The sequence below is a fragment of the Caenorhabditis briggsae genome (assembly GCF_000004555.2).
Source record: "Caenorhabditis briggsae complete genome, chrX, whole genome shotgun sequence".
In the NCBI taxonomy this organism is placed as follows: Eukaryota; Metazoa; Nematoda; class Chromadorea; order Rhabditida; family Rhabditidae; genus Caenorhabditis; species Caenorhabditis briggsae.
The window spans coordinates 20,180,205-20,192,425 of NC_013491.2; the positions used below are offsets into that span (position 1 = coordinate 20,180,205).

At 34.7% G+C, this 12,221-nt stretch overlaps 2 protein-coding genes across 2 annotated transcripts; both read left to right on the forward strand.

The window, feature by feature from the left end:
* Positions 1-1,156: 1,156 nt before the first annotated feature.
* Positions 1,157-5,638, forward strand: CBG28111 (the record flags this gene model as incomplete). The annotated part of the gene is made up of 17 exons (XM_045240667.1): positions 1,157-1,207; positions 1,314-1,406; positions 1,460-1,504; positions 1,746-1,835; positions 1,909-2,049; positions 2,431-2,526; positions 2,591-2,725; positions 3,099-3,197; positions 3,291-3,371; positions 3,468-3,737; positions 3,925-4,071; positions 4,421-4,723; positions 4,774-4,866; positions 4,913-5,206; positions 5,255-5,407; positions 5,496-5,576; positions 5,627-5,638. 17 exons carry the CDS (start codon positions 1,157-1,159, stop codon positions 5,636-5,638), a joined length of 2,184 nt encoding a protein of 727 aa, XP_045098697.1.
* Positions 5,639-6,673: 1,035 nt separating this feature from the next.
* Positions 6,674-8,806, forward strand: CBG28112 (the record flags this gene model as incomplete). Its single annotated transcript, XM_045240668.1, has 9 exons — positions 6,674-6,784; positions 7,399-7,512; positions 7,560-7,712; positions 7,755-7,832; positions 7,877-8,179; positions 8,226-8,393; positions 8,438-8,512; positions 8,560-8,640; positions 8,744-8,806. 9 exons carry the CDS (start codon positions 6,674-6,676, stop codon positions 8,804-8,806), a joined length of 1,146 nt encoding a protein of 381 aa, XP_045098698.1.
* Positions 8,807-12,221: the final 3,415 nt, after the last annotated feature.

Consider the following 12,221-nt stretch of genomic DNA (forward strand, 5'->3'; position numbering starts at 1 on the left):
TAATTGCTTTTTTTTGACCACCTGCTGTGAAAGAGTATATTACGTAGATATCAGTAAAGAGAGGGTTGAAAAATTCTAGTTGGCCTAATCAGATCTTCCTAATAGAAACCAATACTCAAGTTTCCTCGTATAATCATATCTATATTTTCTATATTTTTGGTCAGTGTTAGAAGCCTAGAAATTCTAGAAACGTCCTACATTCACTGATTTTTATTCTTTCAGTTTTAATACAAATAATTTTTAAATGTAAAGAAATCATAAACTTTACTGAGATGACCTGAATGGGAAGTCAGCTTTAGAAAATTTTTATCCAATCGTTTTCATTTGAAAAAAGTTCATATCACACACATTTCTTCTGAACCTTGTTCTTCTCACCTTGCCAATCATTCGCACCTCACCATAAGATAACCACCATTTGCTTTATTACTTAGCAGCATTTCATTTGTTTTCCATATTTCTTCTTTCTCCGTTCTCTGTCCTTTTTTCCATGGGGTCGTTTTCACGGAACCTATTAGTTATAATACTTATATTTTCACGTGATTCATTATATTTTTTCATTTGATCAAAGTTCATTTCCTCGAACTGTGGGAATAATATAAAAATTATGGTCGCTGGCACGTGGGGACCGAAAAAGGGGTTGCTATTTTTGAGAAATTTTTTTAGTAAATGAGAAAGCGTCAAAAAGCGATAACTCGGAGAAGCAAAATGCAAAGTTCCTAAATTGAATATACGATACTTACATACCGTAAACCTCTAATACCGTAAACCTGTAATCGAAAAATTCGTCGATTGTTTAATTTAACGAAAATCTCGGTTTCTGTCGAGGATATCCAACAGTAGTGAACTGACAATTTTTTTGTCATACTAGGATAAACATTTTATCAGTTGACACATTTTCGATATATAGCATAGGAACCGATATAATTGAGTTCAAAGTAGACGTAGAGGGTGGACTTTCACGGTGCCGACTTAAAAACAAAACTTTTGACTTTGGTTCGAAGGATTTGAAAATTTCACAGAGAAAATTTTCCATGGAACCAATGAGTCGTTTTGAAGTTTTACTTTTCTTGATGTATATATTTTAAATTGTTTCAAGACATCCTTTTAATTTGAGATTAACTATTTTTCAGGTTTTTAGCATCAACCAATTTCTCGCATGAGTTGCAATCAACAGCCTAACACATCGCCGGATGGAGATTTGCTATTGGTGAGTGAGATAAATATTTTCAACTGTTCAAAACACATCCCAATTTTTTGATAATCTGGTTGCCTTTATTTACTTGGCATTTTCCAATAGTCGAGGAATTATTCAGAAAATACTGCGCTCCATCTTCGCCAAAGGTTCGGATCAGGACGATGAGACGGAATTTGTGCTTCCTAATGAAGTAAACGTGACGGAATTATTGGTAAGTGTCGGAATTCTCTTTTTTTTTTTAGAAAACACAGTTTTTGAATTCAGAAGCATATTGTGGACTTTATGAAACCAACGACTGAAAATTTAATAGTAAGTTTCCCTTCTCTCTTAGTGACTTAAAATATTCAAATCACTGAAAGAAATACTAGAAGACACTTCCTCAATTACCGTTCCTCTTGATTTATCAAGTTCTGAAAGAGCAGTGATACTTTCAACATCACCCGTCAAAATAATGCCAGCACCACAAGTTCAATCAGTGTGTTTTGCATGAACTTCCGTTTATTTTTTTTTTGATTTTCATCTTATACGAAGCCGAACCATCAATTTGGAGGATCAGCCTCTGGATTTGTCTCCACCGGTCAAACGAGCTCGTGTTCAACAAAGCTCAAGTGTGATTTTCAGAGCACCAGAAGTTCCATCGGTGAGTTTATCACAAACCGAGTTTTCTCAAAAAGCGACAACTTAACAATTATTAGGATTATTGTGTGTTTCAGATAAATTTGTCGGAACTGGAAACAAATAACTCGAGAATTGGCACACTTCAGGACCAGGGTTTCCCTTTTTCTCTAAAATCAGTTGCTCAAAAAACACCAAAAGTTTACATTGATCGATTGGGAATACCACGACTTCAGATGGTGAGATATCAGAAACTCTGCCAGTTCAGTTCGAACATTTTGTAATGTGTAGTCAAGATCAATTTTGTCGGACATAAAACCGCAGCCCGTGAGTAGGTTGACGTAGTCCAAACCGTCCATTATTTCGATAATAGACGAAGATAACCAGAAAATTCTAGGCCATCTAGGCTGCTGAAGGCTATCCATCCCAGAAGAACACCTTAACAAAAAAATCGAGGGACTGTTTCCGACAATTTAGAAAGAGATAAAAGCACCCAGACTGAAAAAAAAGTTTCCGGCAGGACTGCAAACTTGCTGGCTGCTATTTTCCACTGACTAAAATTTTCGCTTAGTCAGAGCTCTTGTAAAAATAAGAAGTGAAAGTTATGTATATGTTTTCAGACTGAGCGACAAAGTTCGGTTTCTGGAATTCAAAAACCCTCTAAATCAGTTTTGTCAGTGCCAAAACTAAGCGTCACTTCCCCAATCTCTTCCGAGGTACGAAAAATTATTTTTAGCGGAGTGTAACGTGGTCAAGGTTCATTCTAATCCAAATTTTCAGATAGGGACCGCTGCTGCAGACAAGAATTCAAATATTGCCACTACTTCTTCTTCCTCCTCTGCTTCTCCAATTGCCGTTCCTTCGAAATCTCCAGTTGTTTTTCTGGATCAAGTTGGAATGACTCAAATTTATATGGTTGGTCCTCAAATTTTTGATTAGCTCCACAGTTTCGTTTTTTTACAATCACAGTCCAAACAACTTGTGTATTTTTAAAGATAGAACAGAAAAATATGAGTTTCGGAATGCAGCAGCATTTAAAACGTGTATCCGAGGCATGTTGTATGGTGTCAAAGCCTTTCACCTTTTTTTTGGTGTCTCCCAAGGGTACCACACCTAATAATCACGATTCTCTGAGCAAGTCTTCTACCACAACTTCTCAAAAAATTCAACAGTTCTCCGTGACCAAGTGAAAATTCTACGACATAAATTGGTAGGTCCTTGAAACTCCAAACAGTCCGTCCAGCTGTTTTGGTCATTGTTTTATAGGATAACAATAATAGTATTACAGATGGAGCCATCAACAACATATTCCGGAATGCAGGAAAATGCAGAGCCTGTCTCCAAAGCAAACGTACCTGTGCCAGCAAAAAATAATTCTTCTCCCGAGGTATTTGAAGTCTCAAAATCTGATTTTCATTTAGATATTGCGATTTTTCAAGACCACAAATGTTTGCTGTATTAATGACAGTTATGTTTTCAGAAAGCAGAGCTCGTGCCCACAACTATCCCTCTTGCTGCAACAATAATTTTGGATCCTCTGGAAATGGCAAATCTGAAAGTTGTAAGTATGCAATATTAGGAAAAACGGAATTTTTGAAGCTAGTTCATCTATGTATCAAACTTCTTGCTACTACTTCTAAGAAAACGAATTTTTCAGAAGAAGCCGGAGAGAAGTGGTGAAGGAATGAACCAAAACAAGAAATGCACACCAATTACAAACCCAGCTACTACCCCAGCGAGTCCTACTTCAAATGCAAAGCCATCTACTGCACCATCGAGTTCAACTCCAAATACAAACCTAGTCCCATCGAGTTCAACTTCACAAAACCAATCGGAGGAACCGGCACCTGGAACACAAGCAGTTCCATCTCATGCTCCCAAAGCTGTGGTATCAAAACCGAACACCATTTCTGAAATGCCTCACCAGGTATGTTCTGATTTTCATGCAGAACTGATCTTTCAAACTCCCAGTTTTGCTGATGTCTTCTAATTGAGCGTTTACAGAAAATATCACGCTTGCTTCAACCAGTGCCAGGATCGTTTTTCAATCCTTTTGGTCAGCCGAATCCGGTGAACAGACCACATAAAACATTTGAATGATAGTCAGTTTTCAGATGCAACGCGGACCAGAAATGCAGGGTAATTTATACAATATGAATTTTGTTGTGCACCCTGCTCACTTACCGTATCCGGCAATTCCAGGATTAATGGGATACCCAGGATTTGTTCCACCAATGATGTTTCCACCTCACCCTCATATGGTAAGGAGATCTCATTTCTGTACATTCAAATTGTTGAAATAATGATGATTGTGCTAAATTTTAACTTCAAAATTAAAATCTCGCAAATTACAGTTTCATCCTTTTCATCAAATGCCTGCGTTTCCATTTATTCATCCACAAATGATTCCGGTAAGAGGATTTTGCAAATTTTAATGAAATTGTGGGTTTTTAAAGTGTTAGGCTCCCTTGTTAGCCAAAATAAATTTTGCAAAAGCGGACAACAAAGATACGGCAAAAACAGTGATAAGGTTTCTAATAACAAAATTGATTTCCCATATATTGTTACAAAGTATGATCATCTTATTTTCAAGTTAGAAATTCATTACAGCCGGCACATGTGATTGTTCCTAGCCCCGTATCCACAACATCTGATGTCTTCCAACCTGCAGATGAAGTTTTGCAATATTTGTTGAATGATCTCAAAGATGAACAAATGATTAAGCGTCTGAAAAATCTGCCTGAACCACAACCCGAAGCGTTTTGGACTTATTTACGAGAGGAAACTGTTGGCAAAACAAAAGTTATCGAAGATTTGGCATCGAAATTCAGCAGGGATTTTTGTAATTGTTCCTATATGTCGCAGGCAAGAGCTGAAATTATTGGGGCAAAATACGGAGTCAACCGACAAGTGGTATTTATCTTTTGTATGCAAATTGATGTTTCCAATGTCTCATATTTCAGGTATGTTCTGCCTACGCTAGATACAGATTCTGCTACCGTCGTTCTAATCATTTCAGTGTGCAAAGAAAAATTTCAATGAGAGGGTTAAGTTTGGTCAGTTGTGTTTAATATACTCTGTTTTTTAAATTTTTGTTTTTAGCGAGAAAAACTGAATCGTTTTCACTGGAGCATATTGCGAAAGTCTCTCATGCTTTTGTGGTCTGGAGAATCGGCGGAGAATGTTTTGGCTGAATTGAGACTTGCTGACGATCCGTTTCCATTAATAGGAATACTCGAGGCAGAGCGAAAGAAGGATATCAATGCCACAATGTATTCCTACAAAGAAAGACTATTGAAACTATCGAAAAAGGATATCAGGCTGCTTCTCGATTGGGCGTTTAAGGAGCCATCTGCCGAAGAAGTGAATAATGACGACAATGTTCCTTTTGAGCTAGTACGTTTTTAAGAAGTCCGAATTTCACTAAACTTTTCTATTTTTTAGATTAGAGTGGTCCGGTTGCTGATACATTTTAAATCCTACAAAGCAGTGACAGAACATTTGATGGAGAACCCAAGCAGTCTTCTTCTTCCAAATGTAATTTCGAATAGCATTGTGAAAAAAGAACCATTGGATGAGCAACCCGATGTTGAGCAGGTACGGTTTACTGGAGCAGAAGGAAAATTTTAATACTGATTTTAAAATTTTCGCACGATTTTTTTTTGAAAAATGTCCTTTTTTTCAGTACACGCAGTTCATAAGGAATTACTATAAGCTGTCTTCTGTAAATTTGGATAACTCTCGATCCCAGCAGCTTTCAGCAACGGTAAGAATTTTTTCCAGATGATTTAAAGATCATTTTTCTTTTATTTTCAGATGAACAATTGAAGTTCTAATCTTCTCCCTCTATCCATCCTGAAAATTTATAAAACTTTCAAACTTCGCGGATATTTACATTTAAAACATGTAATTTTATTGAGACTAGTTTTTTTCCCAGAGACTATTAATTCCGGACATGCATAATTTTTAAGATTTTTTTTCAATTTTCTAGAAAACTCATTTGATTTGATTTTCATCTCATACTGTAACTGTTATTCAAATTTTTTATTTTTTTTTGATATACATCTTGTTAAAAATTATAACTAAAAGGTTGAAACTGGAGTATTTTTTAGATTTTCAGATTTACAAATCTTTGAATTAGTGTATTAATTCCAAAAAGAATATCAAAAGATCATTTCAAACTTTTTTAAGAAACATTTAATTTTATTTTAAAGGTTTATGTTTTTTGAAAAAAAAATTGAAAAGAAATCGGAATCATTCATAACTTTAGAATAAATAAATATTATAAATTTGTATTTTTCCGTGACTAGAAAAAAACTGATTACATGGAAATTCTCTAGTATACCTATTACGCGAAAAATTTTACCGACAATTTGAAAAATTGCATTTTCAAGTTATCAGCAACACTTTTTTCAGACAGAAAATGGGAAACACAAAATTTTCGCGCTTATCAGTAACAAATGATATCAGCGCGCTCTATGTCAGCTCTACCTCCATCACTTTTAACTTACCTTCTCTCTCACTTCGATTACTTTTTTGTGGGAAAACAAATGACAATTGTTTATTTTTGTTTTCCTAATCTTCTTTCACAATTTTACATGTGATTCACAAATATTTGGTTCGGAAAATTCTAGAAATTAGAAAAATCGAAACAGAATTATCATCTAATGAAAAAATGATTTTTCATGTATATATATATATTATTTTTCAGGGTCTCTTTTTTTAGGATTTTAAGATAGGATTCTTTTCAAATTTTTTACCTTTTGAAAAACAGATGTTACTCAAAAATTGAAATGGCCTTATTTAAAGATTCCTTATCAGAGTTCTCGTCACGCATAATTTTTCCAAAAATTGAAAACCAAAATGACGGAGGACAGTGCTATGGAACAAAGTGCAAGTATATCATCACCATCTGGTATTTCTCAGACGAATTCGAAAATCAGAACAAAAACGAAAACCAACAGCCAGAACACAGTAAGTCAGCTCATGTTAATCTAGCTTACTAGGGTTTAAAAAAAAGATTTGCATGACATCTTTGTTTTTTGAATTTAAAAGAAAAAGTAAAATGTTTCGAAATATTAGGTTGTTCGGAAAGTCCTTTCCATTTTTAGCGTCAGATACATTCAAAGTAAAATAGGTCAAAACGATGTCGGATAAATTGGATGTAATGACCAACTATGTTTGTTGCAGCTACAAATTTAACTCACAGATGTACCCATGATCATTAGAACATCTGGGAAAGATCCTATGTAACCTATTAACTATGTACATCATCAAACAGTGTATCAAAAGGACTTAATATACCTTTTGGGCTATAATTTTGGATATTGATGAAAAAAAAGTGATGTCGAATTTAGATTTCTGGATAGTATTTGGATGAAGGTCGTAGCAATTTTTGGATAACCTGAAATTTTCGTTCCGTGATTTTTTTTCGTTCCGTGATTTTTTTGTTCCGTGATTCTAGAACAGTGCCTAAAACTTTAGGAGTACCAAAAACCCTAACATCTGCAAAACTTGTGAATCAACGTAAAATTACAGTTCTGGTACTGAAATGTACCCTATTCAAGTTTTCATCAATATTTTTAAAGCTACAAGTCGCCGAAGAATACCAACTAAAACAGCTCCGACATCTCCAATATGAGCAAGCATACAACATTTCTCGATCTCGTGATAACAAATTGGGACTTCTCTTTAGTAATCTCGTAAGTGTTGTGGAAATACTTCAACGGCTATACTTACCTTTTTTCAGTCCCACATCGCAACTACACAAATAGTCACGTTTGAGCATCTTGTGAAAATTGCGCATGGGATTCCAAATCTGGACAGTTTGAAGCAGAACAACATTCCAAGTGCAAAATTCGACAGAGAAACTGCTATGTGTTCAAGAACAAGCTGTAAACCAGTAGGTTGTTAGAAAAAAAGTCATTTAAAAAATCTAGTTCAGAATGAAGTCAAAACCACTGAACAGAAAAATATTGTATGTGAAAAACTGAAAGAAAATCAGCTTTTGTCGACATTTTCTGTGAGTAAAAACACACATGTCTTATGACAATTTCACCTTTTCAGGATAAATCTGCCAAGGAGAGTCATTCAACGAATGTGACTGAAAATTTTGGATCCAAAAATGTGGCAGCTATCAAAAATGAGATTGAATGTAGTCCTGGTCCTAGCTGCTATATCAATGCCATTAGTGAGAATAAACTATATTATGAAAGCTCGACCCTTGAATCCACTCTTCCTGAAAAAATAATTCGAATCAAATCGGAAGTGGATGATTTCGAGTTTTCTGCTGATTCAGAACCACTAAGACGGACAGCAGAACCATTGATTCTAAAAATAAATGAGGAAAGCGTGACGGTTGATTTGAATGTAAGGATTTTTTGAAAATTCCACCCAAGTGTATTCATGTTTTCAGAATTCAATATCAAATGAACCTAGCATCGGCCCGGATTCTATCCCAGAAATAGAGGAAAGTACAAATGAAGAAGGAACTTCTCAATCCTCCACCCCTTTGAAAGAGAAGCCACAAAAACGAAAAATAGGTCCAACGAAAAAAAGAGGGAGACCAGCAGCCACGGAACAGGTGAAACCTATATTTTAGCTCTGCTTATATACTTGTTGTTTCAGAGCCCGAACACTGAAAGTGCAACAAAGAAAGGTAGAAAACCACCGAGAAAAGTCTATAGAAGAGGGAAAGAAAAGGTAAATTGATAGATAAACTAGGACTTGTTTTATTTTTAAAAGTTCAGACATTCGAAGAAAAAGACACAGAATGGGTTTTACCGTACCACGCTAGAGTTGTCAAGAAAACCAGATCTAAGGCGGATAACGTGAGTTTCATTCGAGAGATTGACTGAAATGTGAAAAAAATAGTTTATCAGTAAACATTTTTTTGATACCTTTTCTAGGAAAAATTCAAAATTAATTTTACAGGATCAATATGAAAAAAGTGCTGACAATCAGTCACAAGAGGAGAACCAAGAAGTAGATGATTGAGTTTCCTATTCATTAAGATCTTAGCACTATTAAATTTTTTCTTTTTCCAAGTGCTTATTTATTATTTATACAAAATAAACTGTTCTTTGTGAGAAAAAAATTAATTTTCCATTTTCACAATTTTATTGTTTACTCGATCTAACACTTTTTCCAGTTTCAGATGAGTGCATTTACCAAATTTTGATCCTCGTACAGAATTCTACGAACGTGCAAAACTAATTTTTGCTTGGCTGTAGCCCGCTTCTTAGCTTCTTAGTTTGCATTCAAGGATTAGTGAGAATACAGAAGAGAACATTGGAGATTAACAAAGTGTAAGCTGTTTTTTTTTTCAGTTCTGAGCTTCATTATCATTTCTGAAATCATGCAAATCCATATGTTTAGTTATCATTTCATTGTCTTGGAATTACTTTTTGAAAAATTTTCAGAAAAATTTTCGAACTCTAAGAAAATTTCGGAATAAGCTTTTTGAGTCAATTTCCTGTGTTTGAAAAATTGAACATAAATCTTCAAAACTAAACTTTTCAAAAATTTTTTTTTTTTTTCTGAAGAAAAATGAAACTCGTTCAATTCTTTGAAAAACGGGGCCTAGCTGCGGAGGTCCATCGGTTTATGGAATATCTTAATTTCGGGACAGTGTCCAGACCAGACAGTGTGAGATTAGCCAGGTGAGATAAGCCCCGCCCACTTATTTTCCTACAAAAGGGCTCAAAATATTTCGTTTATATCTGAAACTAACGAAGAATTATTGAATAAATGTATTATTTTATAGGTTTTCAATGAGCAGATTCAGTACTCAAACTGAAACTGGTGAGGATTTTTTGATAAACCGGAAAAATCTGATAAAAAATATCAGAATACCTATGAATACTCGTTAAACAGAAATTTTCCTAATATATTTCTTAATATATTCCATGTGAGACTGGAAAGTGGCAGATTTCGTACCGACTTTAAAAACCCTGTTGCTAAGCTTATGAATCAATTATTAGCTGATAACGATTTCTATTTTCCTCAGCTTCCGGATCGCACAGTTTACTGTATATAAAGCTATAAAGCTCAACAGATGGCCTATAAGCGTGATGCACTTACCACCACCTGTAAAATTCCACTTAACGGTTTTTTGAGAAGTTTTAATTTTGCACTGAATTACCCATAACATTATTATCATCTTGGTAAAACTTATTCCCTTTTTCCAATCAATCGTTTTTTCCTTTTTTTCTCGGTTTCTGCTATCATTATTGTAATAAGAACTTTTCTCCTGTCAAAATGGAAACAGCCAGTCTCACCACCAACTTGTGTATTTGATAAAAATTTTTTTATTCTACCTCAGCAGCAATTGGCATGTAGTACTACTGTAGTACTACAGTGTACTACTTGTCGTCTCTTTTATCTACACACACTTTTCGTTTCCTCTGCCAAAGTATACTTTTTTCTCGGAATTTTCATTATGAACTGATGGTTGTTTCGCGTAGTCGCGTTTTCCCTTCCTCTCCATTTCTTCTTAACCGAGCGGTCACAAACAAATGCCGTCCCCTCGGCACTGCATCACGTTACTGCCGCTGTCTTTTTTTTGCCCTTATCGTTCCATTTTTTTCGTCTTCACTTTCTTGGTTTTTAAAACAGATAATGGTAGGGGGGATGATTTTGGGCATCAAATGTTACAGTAAGAATTGAATGTGAAGTGATAGGGAGGACAAAGATCTTCAGAGATATCACTGGGATGATGTGTTTCTATTATGTTTGAGACGTTACTGAAAACTATGATGATACAATTGAACGGTCTTAAGTCACAGGGTGAAAGAGCATTTCCAGAACCTATAAATCCGTTTACAGCTTCAACTTTGAAAACTTCTGAAGTGCGTACGAAAATTTTGATTTTATTAACAAATAATATTTTTCTCAGTTTAAAATCATCATATATCTAAAGGTTTTTTAGCAGTATTTGAAAACAAATTTTAAGATTCTGGAAGACGCAATCCCACCCTCTAAGAATGGTTTCAGCCAATCAGCCCATTAAATTCAAAAGTTTAAGGAGTTATTTTGAGACATTTTCTCAGGTTGGTCTCAAAAAGTGCAACATTGGCTTGTCAGGTGGGAAACTAACGAATCGACCTGTCACATGACATAAACATTGAGCTGCTTGAGTAGACACCCGGCAGGTTTAGCCAGGCGTTTCAATCAAAAGTTTAAATATTTTTCCCACGCTCTAGTCAAACCGGAGAACTGCAAAATTTCAAATACAAAGACATAGTATAACTTTTCTTGTTGAATCCTTATTTAGAACATTCTAGATGCCATGTTCTAGTTTGTGTATAAGGTTTGAAATTAGTTTTTGTATAATTGGTGGAAAATTAGTTTCTTTAGAAAGTGATTTTCTTTTGAAAAAAAAATAAATTCTCAATTTTTCGCAGTGAAAATTCAAAATGAATGTAATTCAAAACTTTTCAGCACCCTTGACATATTGAACCAATGTATTTCTGTTTCATGAAATTTATATGTCAATAAAACTTCAGAATATCCTATTTTTTTTCATTTTCTAAATGTTTGAATTTAGGATTTTTTTGTCTTTACAATTTTCGGAATTCGAATTTCTAAGTTTTCGAGTTTCTGAATTTCTGAATTTTGGAATTTCTGAATTTTTGAATATTTGAATTACTGAATGTCTGAATTTCTGAGCTTCAACATTTTTTAATTACAAAATTCTAGAAATGCAGAATTTTGAAGTTCTGAGTTTTTGAATTTCCGAATTTCTGAACTTATCATTTTTTGAATTTTTGGAATTAAAAAGGATTTTTAGAGTTTCACAATCTCAGAATATCCGCGACGTTATAATTTTAAATTTTTTTTTTTTTTTGAAGGATCGGAACGCCCAACAGTAAAGTCTAGATATATTCTACAGTAACCCAAAAAACTGATTTACCGTAAAAACTCTATTAGATAGTCACCCCTAATTGGATGCCAGCCTCTAATATAGTGCCACCCCAGAGCACCTCCGAACAATAAAGTGCCAGCCCAGAACCTCCGAACAATAGAGTGCAATTCCACTGTGGATTTGATGTCACTTTGGTGAAAGTTGGAGAGAAACACAAAAAATCATTTACTAGGTTTCTAGCCTTTTTCAAGTTCAAAAGAGATACTGTATTTGTCAAAAAAGTTTCAGGATAATATCAGTGGGTTACGACGAATTCGAACGCTTCCAAAATCGAACAGACCTAAAATCGAACATGTGTCAAAACAGAACAAGAGCAGAATCGAACCGTGCGAAATTCGAACTGTGTTGGAGTCGAACTGTCCCTAATTGGAACGTTGTTAGCCATGGGGCGCGCTTGCATTATTTTTGTTTACTCATTTTTTCCCCGCAAATTTTTACTTTTTCATTTAAATTGGAAAGGAAAATCGGGAACAAAAACAACACAAA